The sequence below is a fragment of the Candida margitis genome, assembly GCF_024628925.1.
Source record: "Candida margitis strain CBS 14175 chromosome Unknown scaffold13, whole genome shotgun sequence".
NCBI lineage: Eukaryota > Fungi > Ascomycota > Pichiomycetes > Serinales > Debaryomycetaceae > Lodderomyces > Lodderomyces margitis.
In genome coordinates this window covers 209,376-232,379 of record NW_026261855.1, presented here as the reverse complement: position 1 = coordinate 232,379, position 23,004 = coordinate 209,376, and the positions used below count along the sequence as shown (strand labels likewise).

The 23,004-nt window shown below is 40.4% G+C and overlaps 13 protein-coding genes across 13 annotated transcripts; 10 read left to right on the top strand and 3 right to left on the bottom strand. All coding sequences in view use genetic code 12, as the record gives it.

Moving 5' to 3' along the window:
• Positions 1-428: 428 nt before the first annotated feature.
• On the bottom strand, positions 429-1,445 carry CANMA_003934 (uncharacterized protein; the record flags this gene model as incomplete). Its single annotated transcript, XM_051816158.1, has 1 exon — positions 429-1,445. One exon carries the CDS (start codon positions 1,443-1,445, stop codon positions 429-431), a length of 1,017 nt encoding a protein of 338 aa, XP_051670561.1.
• Positions 1,446-2,054: 609 nt separating this feature from the next.
• GDA1 (guanosine diphosphatase) lies at positions 2,055-3,707 on the top strand (the record flags this gene model as incomplete). Its single annotated transcript, XM_051816157.1, has 1 exon — positions 2,055-3,707. The coding sequence occupies one exon, from the start codon at positions 2,055-2,057 to the stop codon at positions 3,705-3,707; it is 1,653 nt and encodes a 550-aa protein (XP_051670560.1).
• A 171-nt stretch (positions 3,708-3,878) lies between these two features.
• CANMA_003932 (NADH/NAD(+) kinase) lies at positions 3,879-5,690 on the top strand (the record flags this gene model as incomplete). Its single annotated transcript, XM_051816156.1, has 1 exon — positions 3,879-5,690. The coding sequence occupies one exon, from the start codon at positions 3,879-3,881 to the stop codon at positions 5,688-5,690; it is 1,812 nt and encodes a 603-aa protein (XP_051670559.1).
• A 529-nt stretch (positions 5,691-6,219) lies between these two features.
• Positions 6,220-8,148, top strand: DED1 (DEAD-box ATP-dependent RNA helicase; the record flags this gene model as incomplete). The annotated part of the gene is made up of 1 exon (XM_051816155.1): positions 6,220-8,148. One exon carries the CDS (start codon positions 6,220-6,222, stop codon positions 8,146-8,148), a length of 1,929 nt encoding a protein of 642 aa, XP_051670558.1.
• A 643-nt stretch (positions 8,149-8,791) lies between these two features.
• Positions 8,792-9,880, top strand: OCH1 (Och1p; the record flags this gene model as incomplete). The annotated part of the gene is made up of 1 exon (XM_051816154.1): positions 8,792-9,880. One exon carries the CDS (start codon positions 8,792-8,794, stop codon positions 9,878-9,880), a length of 1,089 nt encoding a protein of 362 aa, XP_051670557.1.
• A 793-nt stretch (positions 9,881-10,673) lies between these two features.
• Positions 10,674-11,945, top strand: CANMA_003929 (uncharacterized protein; the record flags this gene model as incomplete). The annotated part of the gene is made up of 1 exon (XM_051816153.1): positions 10,674-11,945. One exon carries the CDS (start codon positions 10,674-10,676, stop codon positions 11,943-11,945), a length of 1,272 nt encoding a protein of 423 aa, XP_051670556.1.
• Positions 11,946-12,077: 132 nt separating this feature from the next.
• On the bottom strand, positions 12,078-13,241 carry CANMA_003928 (uncharacterized protein; the record flags this gene model as incomplete). Its single annotated transcript, XM_051816152.1, has 1 exon — positions 12,078-13,241. One exon carries the CDS (start codon positions 13,239-13,241, stop codon positions 12,078-12,080), a length of 1,164 nt encoding a protein of 387 aa, XP_051670555.1.
• Positions 13,242-14,572: 1,331 nt separating this feature from the next.
• Positions 14,573-15,949, top strand: STE50 (Ste50p; the record flags this gene model as incomplete). Its single annotated transcript, XM_051816151.1, has 1 exon — positions 14,573-15,949. One exon carries the CDS (start codon positions 14,573-14,575, stop codon positions 15,947-15,949), a length of 1,377 nt encoding a protein of 458 aa, XP_051670554.1.
• A 241-nt stretch (positions 15,950-16,190) lies between these two features.
• Positions 16,191-16,688, top strand: RPL12 (60S ribosomal protein uL11; the record flags this gene model as incomplete). The annotated part of the gene is made up of 1 exon (XM_051816150.1): positions 16,191-16,688. The coding sequence occupies one exon, from the start codon at positions 16,191-16,193 to the stop codon at positions 16,686-16,688; it is 498 nt and encodes a 165-aa protein (XP_051670553.1).
• A 750-nt stretch (positions 16,689-17,438) lies between these two features.
• On the top strand, positions 17,439-18,655 carry CANMA_003925 (uncharacterized protein; the record flags this gene model as incomplete). Its single annotated transcript, XM_051816149.1, has 2 exons — positions 17,439-17,454; positions 17,520-18,655. 2 exons carry the CDS (start codon positions 17,439-17,441, stop codon positions 18,653-18,655), a joined length of 1,152 nt encoding a protein of 383 aa, XP_051670552.1.
• Positions 18,656-19,033: 378 nt separating this feature from the next.
• Positions 19,034-19,819, bottom strand: CANMA_003924 (NSA2 family ribosome biogenesis protein; the record flags this gene model as incomplete). Its single annotated transcript, XM_051816147.1, has 1 exon — positions 19,034-19,819. The coding sequence occupies one exon, from the start codon at positions 19,817-19,819 to the stop codon at positions 19,034-19,036; it is 786 nt and encodes a 261-aa protein (XP_051670551.1).
• Positions 19,820-19,969: 150 nt separating this feature from the next.
• On the top strand, positions 19,970-20,944 carry CANMA_003923 (uncharacterized protein; the record flags this gene model as incomplete). The annotated part of the gene is made up of 1 exon (XM_051816146.1): positions 19,970-20,944. The coding sequence occupies one exon, from the start codon at positions 19,970-19,972 to the stop codon at positions 20,942-20,944; it is 975 nt and encodes a 324-aa protein (XP_051670550.1).
• A 1,393-nt stretch (positions 20,945-22,337) lies between these two features.
• CANMA_003922 (uncharacterized protein) lies at positions 22,338-22,853 on the top strand (the record flags this gene model as incomplete). The annotated part of the gene is made up of 1 exon (XM_051816145.1): positions 22,338-22,853. The coding sequence occupies one exon, from the start codon at positions 22,338-22,340 to the stop codon at positions 22,851-22,853; it is 516 nt and encodes a 171-aa protein (XP_051670549.1).
• Positions 22,854-23,004: the final 151 nt, after the last annotated feature.

Here is a 23,004-nt window from a genome sequence, read left to right as displayed (position 1 = left end):
AGGAGAAGGTTACGATTGTGGGTGGTGGTGAATTGTTGGAATTGGCAGCGAAAAACGGCAAGTCGTGAAATCGGACAGAGAAGGGTTTCCTTTGTTTTGGTTGTGTAACTTTTGTCCTATTTCTATCTATTTTGTAAAGATGAACGATGTAGAAACAAGGACCTGTTTTCGGCTGACGGGGGACGGATCAAAGCTCTTGGAAAAAGATATCGTTACATAAAAGCGGTCAATCCGGAAATAAAGAAAGGTACGCCTTGCTTGTAAATAGACAATCATACCGTTGTATGTAGGTTATATTATATAGATGGTTTACCAACTTTCTTCTCACTGACGTATCTTCAAATTTATCAGATAGAGGCACAAAAATGAGTTGCAAAATGATTTAAAATTTAATGTTTATTTTAAAGAGACGCTTTTTATATTTATCCTTACAACTCTTTTGATAACTTTTCGTACAAGACGTGGTCTACCGGTAGTAGACGGTTTATACTGATTAAATCCACCTCTTCATTAAACCGGAGATGTTTTTGGGCCGAATCTAGTACCATCGGGGGAATGCCAACCAGTCCTTGACGAGAAGGGGTGGAAGATTGGCTTACTTCGTCACAGTTGTCTTCTTCCCACTCATCTTCATAGTGCAAAGCATCATAAGCAAAATATGACCTGAAACGGGCATAATTTATCAAAAACCCATTCTGTAATAAAATGTGCTCGGCAGTGACGGGTGCTTTTCCGCCATTGTTGAAGTATGCAAAAAAGTATTCCTCGTGGTATGATAAGTAGTCTTCAGCTTTGAATTTCCATATTTTGTAATACTGCTCGTAAAAATGTGGGTTGTGCAAAGAATTAACGTTGCCTGCCAAATTTAGGAAATTATTGAAGTAATCAATCAAGTTTTCCAATTTTATCTCCTCAAACTTTTCAATAAATATCGTACGAATAATGTCTGCAAGGTCGTTTCTATGTCTGTGATTGACGATCCTACATAGGAACTCTTTAATGTCTGTTTCTTGTTGAAGCATGCAGTTGCACACAAAATTCTTGATGGTAATGTAGGTATTATCATTGACTACTGGAAAAAATTCGTTAATGATGTTTTCGATCTTGTTGTGGCAGATTTGTAGTGAAGAGGGATCTCCTTCTTCATTTTTAACAAAGCTTGACCTTCTAATCGAAGATTTGGGGGCTTCAAAAGGAACCAAGATCGGACTAGGCGGTTCGTGTTCGTAATCCATTATACTGTCGCTATCAGATTCGTAGTCACTATCGTCTACCAGTGGCCGTCTTTTCCTCTCGGTCTGTTTTGATGAATCAAAGTCACTTAATCTAATGGAAGCAAATTGGATACTCAAATTTAGCCCATATTTAATGAGGCTGGTAGTATCAAAGAGCCATTTGTTGTCACTTTCACTGAACGGGAATTTACTAGCTGTTCTACTTTTCATTTTCTTTTCCTGGTGGTGGTCAAAACAAGAGAAATGGAGTAATAAGAGGAATAAAGAGTGTTTAGCTGATGGGGAGGTTTACTTTCATTTCTTATTGTTAGAGCTTAATAAACAAGAAACGTGGGACTGAACTGGAAAGTCGCACATGACTTCACCTTAACTTGAGCACGTGTGTGTATGTGTCAACAACGCATTTTTATTTCCATTTTAGTAGAATACTCTGGGTACAAACTTTGATATAGAGCAGAGCTGCTGTATTATAATGCCAGATGTGCTTTCCAACTTGCGTCAGGAAGGCGCCTCCTTATCCGGGTTGCTAAGCTTCATGATGGTCTCATGTTACAAACACCTCTACACACAAGGTCAAAAGTTGGCAAATCTTTTCTTTAGACATTTTCAGTAAACACTTAAATAGCCCAAGCTTCTACTCCTTCAAAACCGGGTAACTTTTCCTCCTCTTCCCGCTTCAATAAAGATGGATCTCGGTTGCAGTCGATGTGTACTTCGAGGAACGATAAGCGCTACCTAAAACAACACGTCTAAGAAAATATTTTCGCATCGAGATTTGTTGTTCACCACAAACAAAACCACTACACAACACACATATCCATGCTCAGTACACGTAATCTCAGGCTAATAGTTGCTGTTTTGGCAATTTTCGGTATTGTTGCATTCTTTGCAACTTCGCAAAACTCACTTCGGGATACAATACAACGAGGCACTAAACAGCCAGTTAACGGTGATTCAACGATCCCAGAATCACCGAAAACAAAGGTCCCGCTCGAGGATGAAGAAGAGAAAAACACCCTTCAAGGGAAACCCCATTCTGGAACTAAACCACCTTACGAAAAGACCGATAAGCCAGAGTCCAACATTGCTGAGAAGCTAGGTGATAAACCAGCTGCCACTCAAGAAAATGAGAAAATAACCACACCACAAGAGGTTGACATGGGCAAGGAGTGCAATGAGGTAAACTATGTTGTCATGATTGATGCAGGAAGTACCGGTTCTCGGGTTCATGTGTATGAATTCAACACGTGTACCCAACCACCTAAATTATTGTCCGAGGAGTTCAAAATGCTCGACCCTGGATTGAGTTCTTTCGATACTGATACTGTGGGTGCGGCCAAGTCATTGGACCCATTATTGCAAGTTGCGTTAGAGAAAGTGCCAAAGGAGAAGCAAAGTTGTACACCAGTTGCCGTGAAAGCAACAGCTGGGTTGAGATTGCTCGGAGAAGCCAAGTCAGACGCTATTTTGAAAGAGGTTAGGAAACATTTGGAAGAAGATTATCCGTTTGCCGTTGTACCTGGAAATGGAATTTCCATTTTAGATGGAAAGGACGAAGGTGTTTATGCTTGGGTCACGGCAAACTTTTTGTTAGGCAACATTGGAAACAAAGACAAGTTACCCACTGCAGCAGTTTTTGACTTGGGCGGTGGCTCGACTCAAATTGTTTTTGAACCGGATTATAAAGACCAGGTTCCAGTTGAAGGAGAAACACACCACAAGTTCACTTTCGGCGACCACGACTTTACCTTATACCAATTCAGTCACTTGGGATACGGTTTGATGCAAGGAAGAAACAAGATCAACAAGTTGGTTTTGCAAAATTACTTAAAGAATGCCCAATTGACTAAATATGCAAACAAGAAGGATGCCAAAGAGGCTACTGCAGAGGTAGATGTTACAAACCCTTGTATTCCTCCTAATTCCGTGGCAAAGAATGTCCAGGTTGAGGTATCCGATAACGAATTTTATGTTGTCAATATGAAGGGTCCATCCAAGGCCACAGGATCACAATGTCGTTTTCTCGCAGAGCAAGTGCTCAATAAAGATTCCACCTGTGAGGTGAAGCCATGTTCATTCAATGGTATCCATCAACCATCATTGACGCATGCATTCAACAAAAACTCAGACATGTTTGTCTTTTCATTCTTTTACGACAGAACCAATCCAATTGGTATGCCATCCAGCTTCACCGTTGAAGAGTTGAGAGATTTGACAAAGTCTGTTTGCGAAGGTGAAACATTATGGCGTGATGTCTTCTTTGATGACCATGTAACCAACTTAAACAAGGAGCCTCAATGGTGTTTGGATCTCAGTTTTATCACTGCCATGTTGCACACTGGTTATGACATTCCATTAAACAGGGAACTCAAGACAGCTAAAAAGATAGACAATAACGAATTGGGTTGGTGTTTGGGTGCTTCTTTGCCCTTGTTAGACAAATCAAGTGGGTTATGGCAATGCAGATCGTAATAGGGTTTATACAGCCAATGTTGGAAATGCTTTTTTTAACCTTTTTCCGTGATATTTCTTCTCCCCTTTTTTAAATTCTTTGTTCTTTTTTTCTTTTTTTTCCTTCTCCATTTAAACTAAAAATTGCTTTACCGATCACCGCATCTGCAACTCTAAAGTGCATACCAAACAATGTCAGATTATACACAGAGTCAGTTGACGGAACAATTAAAGAACTTACTGACAAAGTCTGACCGCGATGCATTACGCCCGTTGACCAAAGTAGTTTCCCCTTCAGAACCAATGGATTTACAGCACATACGAGACGCTCGTCGGCAGCGTACGTCGGAGAGCTCGTCTTCATCCATTTCGTCGTTGCCAACAGAGGTAATAGATCCGCCACCAGGTCATATTGAGCTGAATAGTACGCCGGCACTCGCCAGTCCACAACCCCAGCATTCTTCTTTTCGTCGTAAGCATTCTATTCACAAGTTCAATCGAAGTCAATACAGTCTTAGTTCGATATCAACCACGCCATATGGATCTACTGTTCCAAGCATAAGTAGCTCACCAAAGGATACTTTTGCTAGAGAGCCTCCAAGAATACATTCAAAGTTGTATTGTGATGAGGTGGTCAAAAACAACAAGACTGCAAAAGAGGTGTTATCTCGCTTATCTTCTGACGAGTTGCGTTCGGTGAAGACTCATACTGAGTTGGCAGAGACGGCAAACGGGGTACGAATGTTGGCCAAGAACCTTTCTAGGGCCACCATACAATTGGATGTAAAGGCCTTGATGATTGTAACTAAAGCCCGGGACAATGCGTTGGTTTATTTGACGCGAGAGGTTGTTGAATGGCTATTAACAAATCACAAGGAACTTACTGTTTATGTTGACTCAAAATTGGAGCATTCAAAAAGATTTGATAGCAAGCGTATGATCCAAGAGTACTCTAATGCAGCTAAGCATTTGCGGTACTGGAACAAAGATTTGACGTTAAAGTCTCCTGAATTGTTTGACTTGGTAGTCACGCTAGGCGGGGATGGTACTGTTCTTTACGTGTCCAACTTGTTTCAAAAGGTGGTGCCACCAGTGTTGTCATTCTCATTGGGAAGTTTGGGGTTCTTGACCAATTTCAAGTTTGATGACTACAAATCAAAGTTGAATCACTGTCTAGATTCAGGAGTCAAGGCAAACTTGAGAATGAGATTTACTTGCCGGGTACATACGGCAGAGGGGAAACTTATTTGTGAACAACAGGTGTTGAACGAATTAGTTGTTGACAGGGGCCCATCTCCTTTTGTTACAAACTTGGAACTCTATGGTGATGGATCACTATTGACTATTGCTCAAGCAGATGGACTCATAATTGCAACACCTACCGGATCAACTGCTTACTCCTTGTCTGCTGGCGGCTCTTTGGTTCATCCTGGAGTGAGTGCAATCAGTGTAACGCCAATTTGCCCTCATACATTGTCATTCCGCCCTATCTTATTGCCAGATGGCATGTTTTTGAAAATCAAGGTACCTGTAACCAGTCGGTCAACCGCATGGTGTTCATTTGACGGAAAAGTTAGAAAAGAGCTTAGTAAAGGGTACTACGTCACAATACAGGCTTCTCCTTTCCCCTTCCCCACAGTGATTGCTTCCAAGACAGAGTATATGGATTCCGTTAGTAGGAACTTGAACTGGAATGTTAGAGAGCAGCAGAAACCATTCAGCTCGTATTTGAAACCAGAAACAAGGCAAATGATGGCAGAGAATGATATTGGGGAGGATAAAGCAGAAAAAATTGACGATAATGATGATTTTGATATAAATTACAGCGATCAAGAAGAGACAGAGGAGAAAACGTCGTCAAGCAACACAACAAGCGAGACAAATAGTGAAGACATGATGTATCTCCCTCAAGGTAGCGGAACACAAACACCAACAACCAATAATTTAGATGATAGATGCTGTTATGCACATCCACATGCTAGAGTACATTTAAATGGATCTTGAGAAGAAGGAAAATGTGTGACAGCAGGATCATTTAACGGTCTGATTGATATATATGTGTGTGTGTGTGTGTGTGTGTGTGCAGTTTTCTGTGTAATAATAGTAATTTTCTTTTCTCTTTTATGCAGTACATATATACTATACTATACAACGATTTCCTTTTAGTTTCGTTGCTTTTTTTTATTTTTTATTTTTTATTTTTTATTTTTTATTTTTTTTATAATTTCGTTTCTTTTTTTTATTTCACACACACGCACATATTCTCTCTTTTACTCTCTTTTAGTGTTTGCCCTTCTTTTGTCTCAGACAAACCATAAGAGAAAAAAGAAAAAAGAAGAAAAAAAAAAAAAAAAAAGAAAATTTTTTTCTCAAACTCATTGAAAGAGAGAGAGAGAAAGACCAGACACAAATAAAAGAAGAGTAAAAAAATTTACAACCAAAGACTTTTCCCATTACTCTCTTTATTCACGAAGATCGATCTTCGATTAAAAAACACATACTTTATACTACTACTACAATAAGTACTACTAATATGTCTGACATTAGTCAACAAATGAACAATTTAAGTGTTCAAGAGAACGGCAGCAACGGTCAATATCAGCAACCCAGACAAAATGGCCGCAGACAATACGTGCCACCTCACTTGAGAAACAGAGCTGGCCCACAATCAAATGGCTCTGACGATATTCCGTTCGGTGGATCTCGTCGTAATGGATATGACAACAGAGGAGGCTACTCTTCCAGAGGCAACGGCTTTGGATTTGGTGGAGGCTCAAGAGGCGGACCAAGAGGTGGAGGAGGATTTGGCGGAGGTAGATACCAAAGACAAGTTCCAGGTGTCGGTAGATGGGTTGATGACAAGCATGTCCCAGCTCCACGTAACGAGAGATTGGAAATCGAATTATTTGGTGTCGCTGAAGAAGAAGGTTCTCAATCATCTGGTATCAACTTTGACAACTATGACGACATTCCAGTTGAAGCTAGTGGTGACAATGTTCCTGAGCCTATTACCGCCTTCACTGCTCCACCATTGGATGAATTATTGGTTGAAAACATCAAATTGTCAAAGTTTACCAAGCCAACCCCAGTTCAGAAATACTCTGTTCCCATTGTCGCTGGTGGTAGAGATTTGATGGCTTGTGCCCAAACTGGTTCTGGTAAGACTGGTGGATTCCTTTTCCCAGTTTTGTCTGAATCTTACACCAATGGCCCAGCTCCTGTTCCTGAATCGACTGGAACCTTTTCATCACACAAAGTCTACCCAACTGTCCTTGTTATGGCTCCAACTAGAGAATTAGTTTCTCAGATTTACGATGAGAGTAAGAAATTTGCATACAGATCGTGGGTCCGTCCATGTGTTGTTTATGGTGGTGCCGATATCGGAAACCAAATCAGGCAATTGGACAGAGGCTGTGACTTGTTAGTCGCCACTCCAGGTCGTCTCAAGGATTTGCTCGAAAGAGGAAGAGTTTCTTTGGCCAACATCAAGTATTTGGTTTTAGATGAAGCCGATAGAATGTTGGATATGGGTTTTGAACCTCAAATCAGACACATTGTGCAAGAGTGTGATATGCCAAGTGTCGAAAATAGACAAACATTGATGTTTTCTGCTACTTTCCCAAGAGACATTCAAATGTTGGCTCGTGATTTCTTAAAGAACTACATTTTCCTTTCAGTGGGTAGAGTTGGTTCTACTTCAGAAAACATTACCCAAAAGGTGTTGTATGTTGAAGACGACGAAAAGAAGTCAGTTATTTTGGATATGTTGAACGCCAACAATTCAGGTTTGACAATTGTGTTCACCGAGACCAAGAGAATGGCTGATAATTTGGCTGATTTCTTGTATGACCAAGGATTCCCTGCTACTGCTATCCATGGTGACAGATCCCAATACGAAAGAGAAAAGGCTCTTGCTGCTTTCAAGAGTGGTAAGGCACCAATTTTGGTAGCCACCGCTGTTGCAGCCAGAGGTTTGGATATCCCAAATGTGTCTCACGTTATTAACTATGATTTGCCAGGTGACATTGATGATTACGTTCATAGAATCGGTCGTACTGGTCGTGCTGGTAACGTTGGTATTGCTACTGCTTTCTTTAACAGAAACAACAAGAATATCGCCAAGGAAATGATTGAATTGTTGTCTGAAGCTAATCAAGAAGTCCCTGATTTCTTGACCAAGATCTCAAGAGAATCTGCATTTGGTAGATCTGGCCGTGGATCCTCTCGTGGCGGTGGATACGGTGGTTCCCGTGGTGGAGCTACAAGAGATTTCAGAAGAACTGGTGGTGGCAGTGGTCACTCCAGCTCTGGATGGGGTAGTAGCACCGGCAGTGGTTGGGGAAGCTCAGGAAACAGTGGTTGGGGAAGCTCGAACGGCGGTGGAAACTACGGTTCTCGTTCCAACTTTGGAAGTTCAGGTGGCTACGGTAACCCATCAGCCTCTTCCAACTCGTGGTGGTAAAGCGGTACACATTACCTGCTCCACCATTACTTATTTTTTGGCATCATTTAGAACTCAATTCTAGATCAATTTTTATTATTTTTCAAATATTCACACAATAAACCATCATCAACAACATCATCATCATCATTAACAACTTCACCATCACAAAAATGATTCAGTTTTTATTTTATTTTTTTTTCATTACATTGTTTTGCTTTTTCATTACGGTTCGTGTATTATTAGGTTTTACAAAGTTATTTTAATATTTTCATTTTCATACATTTGTTTAAGGATACATATAGAAAAGGCATTTACATATAGATACGGAAGAGGAGGGAAAAAAGAATAGTTTGTGATGAATGAATGGTTTCCCTTTTTTCTTTCTTTCTTTCCTTCAATATTGTGGGAATATATTTGATATACATTCATGGGGAAAGGTTTGGACAGAGAGTTCATAATACGTCTAGGATGCATAGCTGTATATTATTATATTATTAGTTTTTATTTAAAGTTATTAAAGAGGGAATGTAGGCTAAGCTCTTCACCTCAGAAAGTCTCTTTTGCGGTAGCGCGGCATTTAAAAAGTGTGTACATATTTGGTATCGTCTTTTATGTATGTTTTTTTTTTTCAACAAAAGTAGGCACTGTTTATTTTTTAGACATGGGACGAAGGAATTACAAGACAGCACTTGTCACCAGTGTCCTACTAATAGTGATATACTTCTTCTATTCGTCATTCAATGGACACGCATCCTATAAGACTGAACCCAATTCCAACAAGTTACAACTTCTTCGTGAACTTGAAGCCAACACGGAGTGGAAAACTCGAGGCTTCAATTTTCAACCAAGATTGAAGCCTACTCCCGATCAACCAAGTGAAGTACTTCGCCAGCTTTACCAGGGGTTCCCATACGATAGTAATAGTGAATTCCCGAAACACATATGGCAGACGTGGAAAGTTTCTTTACAAGACGAGTCTTTCCCCAAAAGGTACCGCAATTTCCAAAAATCATGGGATGAGAAAAATCCCGGTTACAAACACTTTGTTATACCCGATGAGCAATGCGATGTCCTTATTGCCGAGCTCTATTCTGTGGTTCCCGATGTTGCAAAAGCCTACAGAATCATGCCGAAATCAATCTTGAAAGCGGACTTTTTCCGATACTTGATTTTGTTCGCCAGGGGAGGAGTGTATACTGATATCGACACTGTTGGGTTAAAACCCATAGATAGCTGGTCAAGCAACAGCGAAGAGATTGCTGGAAAAACAAACAATGCCGGTTTGGTTGTTGGAATAGAAGCCGATCCAGATCGGCCAGATTGGGCAGAGTGGTATGCACGTAGGATACAATTCTGCCAATGGACAATTCAGTCAAAACGTGGACATCCCATGTTGGCTCAACTTATAGCCAAAATCACCGATATAGCGCTTACACGATCTGAAAAGGGACAGTTGAAAAAAGTATTGGGTAAGAACGAAGGAGGCGATATAATGAACTGGACAGGACCAGGGATTTTCACCGACTATGTATTCAAGTACCTCAACCAAATAGTCGAGGTTGATTGGCGACTTTTCACGGGAATGGAGCAACCTATCGTTATTGATGATGTTTTGGTGTTGCCAATCACTTCGTTCAGTCCCGATGTGAATCAGATGGGAGCCAAGTCGTCAGGCGATCCAATGGCATTTGCCAAGCACATGTTTTCGGGAAGTTGGAAGGACGATGGAATGCCTGAAATGGGAATGTAGAGTATCATTACAGAGTGTTTTAATAGAGTTTATACGGGAATTGTGAAGACTTTTGTTTTGGAAAGCTTGTAGGTAATGACTCCGCACAACCCTTTTAGTTGAGACTTCAGTTGGGGTAATAAGTTCCATTGGTGAAGATAGTTTCTATACCATTGGTACTAGTATAAAGGGACCACCAGAGGAGACTGCAATCAACTTTTGAGCAACCTCTTATCTGAAACTTCATATATTCGATACCTCTCGTCGACATCTGGACTTACCGTGCTTGGATACTCCCATAGATGATAGTAAAAACTCACTGCCCGACCCCACAGACGAAGCAACCTGCAATTATTTTATTTCGGAGTCGGGTTCACGTTATTATTAATGGGATCTAACCCCCTTTTTTCTCTTCTCAACCCCCGATGTTGATGCACATAGAGGATGACCTTTGAAAGACCGACATAGGTGCATGCTGTGAAGCCTGACGAGGGGTTTATGAACATCCACAGAGAAGATACACCCATTCGTTGAATTACATCCACGGGTATCAACTGCACCCCACCTCGTGTGGGCTTCTACGGGTGAGTGACTCCGCTGACGAGTTTGGGTATTTAAACTTTTTATGAAGTTTAAAACCCTCCACAGCCGGCTCTAGCCCAAAAAGATATAAAATTACACAAACCAATTTCGCGTTATCAGCACCACAAATACACCGGCCCACATCAATTCTTTTGCATATATAAACTTCCAATTCCAGTTCTTCAACTTGCAATTTGACCACAACTTTACACATTTTCATAACCAAGCTACAATGCCCACTGAACCAATTCGTTACGTTACAAAAGTCGATCTCAACAAGCCAGGTGGTGCTCAACCGCAAGTACACAACAGATGGCATCCTGATGTCCCATTTTCTGAAACAATCTATCCTGGAGAAACAGTCAAAATTGAATGCTTAGACTGGACAGGAAACCAAATCAAGAATGATGATTCGGCTGATGATATTTTGAATGTTGATCTTTCGAGAATTCACTACATTTCAGGTCCATTCAACATTGAAACAGCTGAACCAGGTGATATTTTGGTTGTTGAGATTAAAGATGTCCAGCCATTGGACAGACAACCTTGGGGATATTGTGGTATTTTCCATAAAACTAATGGCGGTGGGTTCTTGGACAAGTTTTATCCAGAAGCTGCCAAAGCTATCTTTGATCTTGAAGGTATTCACGCGACATCGAGACATATTCCTCACACCAAGTTTACCGGTTTGATTCACCCAGGAATAATGGGTACCGCACCTTCTCACGAAGTATTGCAAGAATGGAATCAAAGAGAAACGGGTTTGATCAGAGACATTCAACACCAACATGACACTCCAGTTGCCCAGCCACCGTTGGAGTTAAATTCGCATGCTGGTAGTGCCACTGGGGAAGTTGCCGCACGTATTGCTGCTGAAGGTGCGAGAACTATTCCTGGAAGACCAGAAAATGGAGGCAACTGTGATATCAAAAATTTGTCAAGAGGTTCTAAGTGCTACTTCCCTGTTTATGTTAAGGGAGCAAAGTTTTCTGTCGGAGACTTGCACTTCTCCCAGGGAGATGGTGAAATTTCATTTTGTGGAGCAATTGAAATGCCAGGGGTGTTGACCATCAAGACATCTGTGATTAAGGGTGGAATGGAAAAACTTTCCATCAAGAGTCCAATTTTCACTCCTGGTGATGTGCCAAATCAATATGGACCTTCGAGATATTTAACCTTTGAAGGGTTTTCCGTCGATGAGGAAGGTAATCAACAATACCTATGTGCAACAACAGCTTACAGACAATCCTGCATAAGAGCAATTGAGTACTTAAGAAAGTTTGGATACAACGACTATCAGATTTATTTGTTGTTGTCTACGGCCCCAATTGAAGGACATATCGCAGGAGTTGTTGATATACCAAATGCATGTACAACACTTGGAGTTCCAATGGACATTTTTGACATTGACGTCAGTCCAGAGGGTAGTTTAAAGTCATACGATATGGGCAACTGTGCGTTAGTGAGCAATGCTAACCACAAACTTAGATATGATTTCAAGTAAGTGAAAGAGCTTTTCCTATGCACTAAAACATAACAAGACTAGCTTATGAATTTAAGAAATGGATAATATATATCTATCTACTGCCAACTTACTCTTTAGTACTTTGTAGAAAAAGGCCCATATGCGACTGGTTCAAGTTGAAGACAGTGATCTACTGCCAATATACTCTGGACCTTCATAGACCTTGTTTTCATCTGGCTTGTTCAAATCCTTCAAGTCGTGGACTGGTCTCTCAGCTCTAGCAGCAGCACGAATAATCAACCTTGAGTCAGTAGTATCAAAGTCCAAGATAGCAGAGTGGCTAACAATACGGTTGTCAAAGATGACAACAGTTCCCGGTTGCCAATTAACTCTAACCTGGAAATCATGACCGTTGTTGACATGATCAAGCAAAAACTTCAACAAAAACTCAGACTCTTCTGTTTTCAAATCAGCAATTCTTCTGGTAAACCCATTATTGACGTACAAGACCTTTTGACCCGATGGAGTGGTGCGGACAATTGGGTGCAAGTTCTCAACAGGATGTCTCTTGACAACACCACCTTTAACGATAGCAAGATTTGCCTGGTCGACAGCACTATGAATAGCGTACAAGTCTTGCAACTTTTCCTGAAACTTAGGTGACAAACGCTTATAAGCCTCAATATTATCAGCAAAAACAGTGTCACCTCCACCCGTTTTGGGGATGTTGGTAACAGCAAGGAAGGACACACCAGTAGGGTTCAATTCATAACTCACATCGGAGTGGAAACCAACAAGTCTGTTTCTAGTCTGGAAAGGATCCTCCTTGGTGTCTCCAGTCAAAACTGAGTGGATGTCAGGGTGTCCTTGTGGGGCTCCTGAAGTTGGGTGAATGTGCAATGGACCATAATGATTGACATACTTGGTCAAAAATTCTGGTCCTCTGTCAATCAAGTCTTGGTCTCTGAAAACCAAGACACCTCTTTGGGAAGCAAGCAAAGCAACCTCATCCTTACCAGCATCATTCAACTGAGACAATTGGACACCCTTGATTTCAGTTCCCAATTTTGGGGAGAGGGTAGTGATTTCAACATCTTTGCCCTTGGGGAACAAGTTTGGCAAATCTTTATCAGCTTTCAAAGCATTGTCATGATGCTCTTGGAACTCATATGGTTCATACTTTTCATTTTTGTTCCATGAAGGCAAGTATGAAATTGATTCAGGAGCTAATTTCTTAGCAGTATCTTCGGAAACAGTGACTTTACCCTTTGGGTCAGTTACTAAGCGGCTATTGTCAACGAAAGCTTTTGGTATATTTGCATAACGTGCTGGCATGGTTAAAATTGAGTTGATTGGACTGATTATAGGGGAACAAAGTAAACTTTTCACTTCAGCTGTAGAGCGGTTTCACTGCTTTTTTTATAATGTTTGACAAAATTGTGGCTGCAAAGGGAATTATTGCAAATTCAATCCACAATTCAGTTTTTGTACCACAAAATCTAAAACAAAACAAAATCAAATAAAGACCTGGAGATAAGACCGAGTCTATTTTTGAAACGGAATTAAACACGTTTTAAGCTTTAATTGCTGGTATGTTCTCGTAATTAACTTGTTAATTCCACGTGCAGCCACATTTATGCAATCATATGATGAATTATCTCCACTTTTCAATCAATTTTAATGTTGTCCTTTGATTGTAAAATTAACAATCATTACGTTTTAATTACTGTAGCCACAGTCTCGATCTTAATCTTGAGGTACGCCACAACACTTGACGATACAAAAGTACACTCAATTGTCCAATCACTGTTAGTTTAAGGACTAACCTGATTGATATCAATTGAGAACCACAATTGGCTTTCGACCTTTTCTTCATTAAACACCTGGTTTCGGAATTAAGTGTGAGTACTTTAGCATCTCACAAAACAGCAGTTACCATTTTCACAGGACAACCCAACACAGCTTTCCTTGAACAAACTCTTTCTTGAATAATTTCTAATTAATAACCTGAGCATTGAAGCTATGTCTAACCTTCTTTAAAGATCATATTGTAAATTTTCTGGATAAATGGATGCAAACTTTTTTACCAGCAGTTAATTACATTTTTTCTACAAGTAGCAAAGCTCACACGTGGCGTGGTAACAACACAAACACAGGGCCATCTTCAAAAGTAGAAAATACGTACAAGTGAGGGTGTCCCTCAAGTGGATCTCTTTGCAAGGAGTGTATCTCGCATTGCATTTCATCTGTGTCGCATTTTTAGCATTTTTACGACACCAACCCTAAACTTGTCCCATAATTTCCGAAGAAATAACTCTGACAACACTTTCAAAACATTGTTAATTAGAAATAACGTTTCGCATTGGTTGTATCAAAAGCTGTTAAATCTAATCATTTATTCAACCTTGTTGCATTGGTATGTTTATAGAAGATCAATCGAGAAAACTTTGTCCTTGTGCTATCTTTTTCGTTATTCTTTTTTCTTTTTTTCATCGTTTCCAGAATTGCATTTACATTGTTACTTGAAACGCGCAAAAGATCGCTTCATCGATTTCGTAAATAAGCTGCTCCGTTGAACTTGCTTCATGGGGATACACCACACTAGACAAAGAATACCACTTTTCTGAACCCCCTACCCCTTTCCACCCCTTTTCCAGCTAATTCAAATGAATACACCCAGCTTCAATGATTCGTTTTTAAAATGGGATGCAGCTCAAGTGTCTACCTATATTAATATGGCTACCACCAAGGACCTGGAGCGACAGTACGGTTCTCTCTTTTTGGACAACAATATAGATGGGTCTCTATTGCCGTTTTTATCCACAGAACACTTGAAAGAATTAGGTATCATTACATTGAAGATACGCCTTTTGATTAAGAAGAGTATCAGCGACCTTATCGTGGACCACTACAGAAAGTACACACCCCAATCGATTTACGATCCCGAATATGCTTTGAATAATATCAATATAGATGGCAGTCAAATATCACTAGAAAGCTTAAAGGTATCTGCGGTTTTGATTCAGGACCTGATACGGAAATTCAATAGGGAAACACGAGGGCAACAAGTTGATCTGCCTCTTTCCCCAACACAGCATGAGATAAAGAGATTGAACGATAACTTTAAAAAGCTAAAGACGGATTTAATACCGGTCATCAGATTGCTAAAAGATTCAAAGCCATTACCTACACCAACGTTAGACCCAGGCCCTGCAGCTACATTGGACTCACCAACCTTTTCCCCACTGCATCTGATTGATGATAAGGGAAAAGCTGAAACAACAAGGACTGATAGCGGACACAATAACGATCCAGACCGGCCTTCAACTGGAGATGCATTTAGTCCAGTGTCAAAGCGGTTCTCATCAGGAAGCTTGTTATCAATGGGCACAGGACAAATAATCTCTCAACTAGTATCCAAAGTCGTTGATGACAAATCCCACGAATTCAAATTGCAAAAAGTAGGGTCACAAAGACACAAACCTGGCTTTCCTGGCAGCAGTGCTCTGAGTAATTTGAGACCAAGACTAGTGGAAAACACTTCGTCTGGATCGACTGTTACTGTTAATACGGACCAACAAAGGGCTCAGTCACAACAAGGGGCGGCGTTGTCTGGACAGTTGAGGTCACCTTTGTCTCAAATGCAAATGTTTCTGGGTCAGCAAATACAACAACAACAGCCACATCAGCCGCCATCGTCTATTCCACAACAACATCAACCAAGGCTCCATGCCGGTAACGAGCCTCTCAAGCAGTTACGGGCGTCTACAGATGACTCCTGCTTGAAAATTTTACAGCACGCAATGAAACGACACCATATTCCACGCGAGGACTGGTCAAAGTATGTGCTTGTGATTTGCTATGGTGATAAAGAAAGGATTCTAAAACTTGCGGAAAAGCCGGTTGTTGTGTATAAGGAGCTACAAGAGTTGGGAAAACATCCCGCAATAATGTTGCGACAACTAGCTGATGTTTCCTCTTCTGAGCCAGAAGATTACGAGGATTCAAGGATAAGCTCAGATATCCCTGGGGGCGTATTATGATATAACGTGTATAGTTGTTAATGAAATCAAAAAAAGAACAATATTTTTATATCTTGGTCACATTTAGTCATGTGACCAACTAGGGCTTCAAAAATAAAGAGAACGACTACAGGAAAAAGAAAAATTGTATGCAGCGCGCGAGGTTGTGGTGAAGGAAACAAAAAAAAAAAATAACTTGGGCAGTGAAAAAAGTTGAAAAGTCTTTTATACCATCTCACCCTAGCATATAACATAGTCAACCATGCCACCAAAATTCGACCCATCTGAAGTTAAATTCCTTTACTTAAGAGCTGTAGGAGGTGAAGTCGGTGCTTCATCAGCCTTGGCCCCAAAGATCGGTCCATTGGGTTTATCACCAAAGAAGGTCGGTGAAGATATCGCCAAGGCCACCAAGGATTTCAAAGGTATTAAAGTTACTGTCCAATTGAGAATCCAAAACAGACAAGCCACCGCATCAGTCGTTCCATCCGCTTCATCATTGGTCATCACAGCTTTGAAAGAGCCAGTCAGAGATAGAAAGAAGGAGAAGAACGTCAAGCACTCTGGTAACATCCCATTGGATGAAATTTACGAAATTGCTAGAAAGATGCAAGACAAGTCATTTGGTAAGAACTTGGCTTCAGTCACCAAGGAAATCTTGGGTACTGCTCAATCCGTCGGATGCCGTGTTGACGGTAAGAACCCACATGATATCATTGACGCTATAAATGCCGGTGAAATCGATGTACCAGCAAACTAAATGGGATTTTGATTGTTAGACGAAAGAGTGTTTTAATAGGGTTTTAATTGATATTTAACGATATTGAGAAACGAAGGGTTGAACGATTTTCCATCGTGAGATCATTTTGTAAAACTATTTTGGGAGATTTTAGAATGATATTTGAAAGATGACAGAGTTTGATTTAGAGACACGATGATGATTATTGCATGTTTGCCAACACTCTGGTGCCAAATCATAGTTATGTTTTAAACATTTCTATGCCATATTTGGTTCCTATTTTGGTGCAAACTAAATTGAAAAAGCTGACTACTCACCATTGTATTCCATTTTCCACTATGGATACAATAGGTCCATTTCACTAGCTGACATCCGCCATCGTTGTCGTCACTGTCGAACTTTGTATCTAATTAATATCCATTCAAAGACAGATCTCGCATACCTCTGAAAAGTAGAATTATCTCTCGTCCTCTTTGCGGTGCTTAATCCAGTGGCAATATATACGCGCAGTTCTTAAAGTGCACCAGGTGTTGAAGAGGTTTTTCCGTTGCGTCTCAGTTTGTTTTTGCATATGACAATACGACCTTTTCGTTGCGGAAGCTTCTTTTGTGCGACCCCACTTAACAAAAAGAATTCAGCACTTTTTCCGTTTCAACAAAAACAAAACTTTGAAGGAGAGATTCACATAAAACTAACCGAAAACGAAGAGGTATTCAAACTCACGACTCTGACCACTGACTGACTGAGCTCACACCCAATAGGAAATTGAAAATGTCCGATAGTGTTGGTATGTACCACATTGTTGAAGAGAAACTCTTAGGCTATTTACAATTTTACTAACACTTTGAATAGATCGCGTGTTCGTCAAAGCAATCTCCACCATTAGAGCTTTATCATCGCGCTCTAATTATGGCTCGTTACCACGTCCACCCGCGGAGAGTCGAATTAAGCTATATGGATTATACAAGCAAGCTACAGAAGGGGATGTTAGAGGGGTAATGCCTCGTCCTGTGGGATTCACTCCGGAAGACGAAGGGGCTAAGAAGAAATGGGATGCGTGGAAACGTGAGGAAGGGTTACCCAAAACAGAGGCAAAGAAACGATATATAGCCTTTTTGATAGAAACTATGAAGGTTTACGCCAGTGGTACCCACGAAGCACGCGAATTGTTGAATGAGTTGGAATACCTTTGGGACCAAATCAAGGATTTGCCAGTATCGGACGATGAAAATGATAATAATCTCCAGTTTCCATCTAATGCACCTCTGTTTAGCCATACAGATCGTCTTTCCAACAGGACACCAAGCATTGGAGGCTATGGGTCAAGAGGTGGCCCTGGTTCAACAGTGGGGCTGAATTTGAATGCCATATACTCGCATTCGAGACAGAACACCATGTCATTAAACGATTACGTGCACCAACAGAGGTTACAAAGTCAACATCCCCAACCATTAACTGGCCACTCGACCCAGCCGCACACCCAATATGAGACAGGTTCACATAAGGCAGGATTTGGCGGCCCAGGATCAATTTACTCAGTGCCTGCGCGAGGAGCTGGCACCAACAATGTTTCTGATGAGTTTAAGAACTGGCAGAGTGAAGTTAATGCCATTATCAACCGACTTACGAGGGAGTTTGTCAATAGTAGAAGGAGAAGCCAGGAAGAGATCCCCGATGAAGCTGAAGAACAAGAACTGTCATTGGACGAGTACGAGATTAAAAAGAGAAAGGTCATTGCTCTTTTGAAGGTTGTTGGACTCAATGCATTAAAATTTCTAAAGAACTTTGCCGTAAGTTTGTTCACCATTTTGTTCATCGTTTGGTGTGTCAAGAAGAACGTTGTGGTGAAGCGAACATTTACCAAGCAAGAAACTGTTAATGGCAAGGCTAAGAAGGAAATGATCATCAATATGGTTTTGAATACCGATGAAAATAGATGGTTCATTAGGTTATTGAATTTTGTCAATAGTTTTGTAGGCTTTGTATAAGGATAAATATTGTGAGACGACCGTAGAGTTTTGCTGGTGCTAAATAAACCTCAATTGTGTGACTCCTGTAGCACAGGTGTAAGGCTTCTCTTGGAGGGAGGTAATTTATATACCTCGCAATCTCCATCCTAATCGTCTTAGCCCTTCTCTTGAAAAGGCTGTGCTGAAGAGTATTTTACCTTAAGAAGTTGGGACGATTTAAATTTACAAGATTAATAGTGGTAAACGGATTCAAAAACTTACTTTCTCAAAGGTTCTCTAGAACCTGCTCGATGCACAAACATTACACATTAGTGTATATATATTGACTTTCAAAATTGAACGAAATTCACACCAGTATCACCTCTAACCAGTAGCCACTCCCCTTTTTGCTTTCAATCATACTAACAACACTGCATTGACACATCCATCTCTGTCCGGCTCATTGGTGATTTGAGCATATTTACCCCAAACAACTTTACCACCAGCAGTGACCAATCCCAATTCAGAGACATTTACTTCTATAATGGTACCTCTAGTTAAAACTCCAAGTTGGGTGTACATGGGTGATTGTGGGTTTTTCTTAACTCCCAAAATCGGTAAAAACACCGTGACCCCCAACTCGGGGTGGGTGACATTAGCTTTCTTTTGTCTTAATGCCGAAGGACGGATAATTCTTTCCATCTTGACTGGTCTTCTCGTGAATCCTTCCCCAACAAAGGTATGTTTTGTAATCATTCTCTTCCAACTCTTACTCTTCTTCTTACCTGTTTTGATCACTTTGAACATTTCTTCTTCAGAGATACCTCTGACTTTTGGTAACGGAACTGAAAACTTGTCAGCCTTCTCTAATCTCTTTTGCTTTATACTCGATGATAACGCTTTAGCTGTGTTGTTGGTTTGACGATCCAAAAGATATGTAGGCAAAGCTTCACCTTCATCCTCTTTAGGTGTTGATGGTCCCTTAACCTTACTTTCTTGATGGGCCTTGATCTTCTTTTTCATTGAGACCTTTTCACTGTATCTCTTCTTGGCGAATTGCTTAGCTCTCCAACCCTTCAAGTTTTGAGCATCTTTAGCTACTCTGTGGCCCTCTCTTGCTTTCTTCTTTCTCTGCCTTTCTTCATGGTCGAATCTTCTACCATGTTGTTTAATGTGTTGCTCAATATATTCGTTTTGAGGCATCTTTGTTGATAGGTTAAAGTAATGATAGAGCTAATGAGAGATGCCTTCTCTTTTTTTTTTTTCTTCTTGTTGCATCTCTTTTTTGATAAGCAGAAGAGGAGAAAAAAAAGAAAAAGAAGTATCTCTTCACTACTACACTCACAACACATCATGCCAGATATCGATAACATACTTCAGTCGATTATCACTGCTACAAAGGCAGCTAATACTGCAGTTGAGGAATTTGCTTCAAGCAATGCCAAATCTGACCCACCCACGTTCATAGAGAACCTACTAGATAAGTCAGGACTGGCTGAAGCTGAGGGCATCTCTTTACTCTCGTTGAAAAATCAGTCATTGGCATCTTATATAAACAACTTGGCCTTGATTGTTCTAGGACAGATAGAGAGACTAGACAGTGACAAAAATGAAACCATTAAACAGGGAGCTGTTGAGCGATCGATTGTGCAAAGGGTCACTTTAGAAAAAGGTGTGAAGCCATTGGAGAAGAAAATCAACTACCAGATTGAAAATCTTTTGAAAGCATTTAGCAAGGCTGAGAGTCAAGATTTGCAGAACAGGAAAGAGGAGGAAGATCAAATTAATGACGACAGTGAGGCAGAAGAAGAGGAGGATGTTGATTCAGAAGATGATGAAATGGCATTTAGACCAGATGCTGCAGCTTTGGCTAAATTAGCTCCCCAAGCGAACAAGACGTCTTCGTCCGAAAAGTATAGACCACCAAAAATATCTGCCGTGGCACCTCCAACTAGCAAGGAAACAACTGCCAAGACTCCAACACAGAAACTCCAGAGTATGGAAGAGTATTTGCAAGAACAAAGTGATCTCCCTACAGCTGAAGCAAGTATCGGTTCTACTATCGTTAGTCACGGTCGTGGTGGTGTCAAGACGCAACATGATAGAAAGAAAGAAAAGGAGATTCAAACTTACGAAGAAGCTAATTTCACTAGATTGCCCACAGCCCAAACTAAAAAGAGTTTCAAACAGAAGCAGAGGGATATGGTCAACCAGTTTGCAGGTGAAGATTGGAGTATCTTTAATAAGGACAAGAACTTGGAATCGGGCACATCGAGAAAAAGAAAACCAACAACCTCTTGGGATAGAGCTAAGAAGAAACGTACATAGTAATGAACATAAAGTTATAATTGTTTTAGATGATGAAAGTGGTGTTCGTGTATAATTGGTAGACGATTAGCATGCTTTTGGCTCCACGTGGAAATACGAAAGCAGCGAGTAACCACTATACATAGTATAGTTATTTAACTCGTTATTGTGTCTAATTGTATAAATACAGATGTAGTTTTCTTCAAATGGATTAATATGTCCAATGCCTTCAGTTATATCCGGTAACCGGACATCATTTAAGCGCAAAAATCAAAGAAAGTACAAATTCATGGTCATTTTGGGGGACGTGAAACGCCTTTATACAAAACCCATCTTGCTTGGATGTAATAAAGCAAGATATTAGAAGGAGGCAAAAATGTCAAACTCGTTGCTAATTACTGCTTTGACAGATGAAAATAGTTTAAGCTGAGGCGCATTAATTACATTATAGAACGGCGATTTTTGTGGAAACTCATCGGGCGATGCCAATATTGTTGTTCTAGAAGAGTGGGAGATGCTTTCAGTTAACCTATCCTTGAATGATTATAATGATGATACAGTTGGATGTCTTGTTAGGGTCTATCTTGCAACAAGGTGGTATTAGTTGACGTTCAATTGCATTCACTGTCTTATTACACAAAAGAGGCAGTCGTATTCTCTCCGTAAAATTTGCCCAAAAGAAAAAAAAAAAGAAAAGCTAAAGAGTTCATTCAATAAATAATACGGACACAGAATTGGGTTGAACAAAAGGAGAAATCATCCAATATTCTCCCATCAAATTACAGAGCTGTCTTCGACTACTGCTTTGTGTCTTATTTGAAAGGAGTTGCCTACATTGTTGGAAGAGTTTTCGTGGAGTTATATGGCGTGATGTCACCAAATACCATATGTGCAAGTGCTTGAAAATTTACAGTGGTTAAAGGTTCAAATAGAGATATGTTTAAGTCATGAGAAAGCTAAACCGAGCTATTGAGGGAGGTACTATACCAGATGGGTCCACAAGGTGAAGGTAACAAGCTATGCGAGCTTTTGCCTTCTAGTTGGTGACGAATGAATAGCGAGTCAACTCGAAAGACCGCCTACAATATTGTTGATTTAATAGCTTCTAGCATCCTAAAATAAGGCTCTCATTTTGTGCTTACTCCATAATGAACTGCTAGCAATGGTTATGAACCAATATTTGTTGAATTTTGCAACTAGTTGTTGGGGAACCTTCACACAACACTTGTCAACCAATTAAGCACAATTGCCGTAACAGAATATGCGCTAGACCGGAAAAAGAACGCCTCCTTCGAAAGATTCATATCATTTAGAACATCGTTTTCCCCAGAAATGACTATAAAAGAGGGTTGATATTTCCCTCGTTTCGATAATTCAGCATGTTCTTCAATTAATCAACACCATTATCAAAACTATGAGATACTCAACCGTGATTTTAACTTTAGTTGCCTCATCTGTAATTAATGCTGCTCCATTAGCGGTTAGAGACGATGCAACACCGAGCCATGACCAAACCAGTTTTGCTGGTACACCAACCACTGCTGAACCTGAACTTCCAACCACTGTTGCTTCTGATTCCACTGTTGCTTCAGGCTCTGCTGTTGATGCTGTTACAAGCTTTGAAAGTACAACCAGTGCAACTTCATTGATCACTGATGCACCAACTGAAGACGATGATCCACGTACCAACGACCCCAACTTCTGGAGCTCAATGTGGGGCGGTTATGCCATAGACGACGATGGTAATACCTTGTCTGCAAAGACTACATTTGATCCTTATGATGGTACCTGGTCTTATCACCGTAGATTTTATATCACTCGTAGTCCATTGGGTGTGGTGGGTAAGATGATGTTTCTTGCTGCTACCAAAAAGGACGATGGAAGTGAGGAAGATGAATATGTTGAAGCTGTTCCTACTTATTCGGCTTGATTATGTAATGCTAGGTTTAATATTGTATAGTTAATACCATAGCGACTTATAGCATTCTTAGTTACACGTCTGCCAACAGTTACGCTTTGCACCCAATGACTCCTCTTTTGGAAGTAGCTATAAGCGACTTCTTGGCAAAAGCGATACAAAA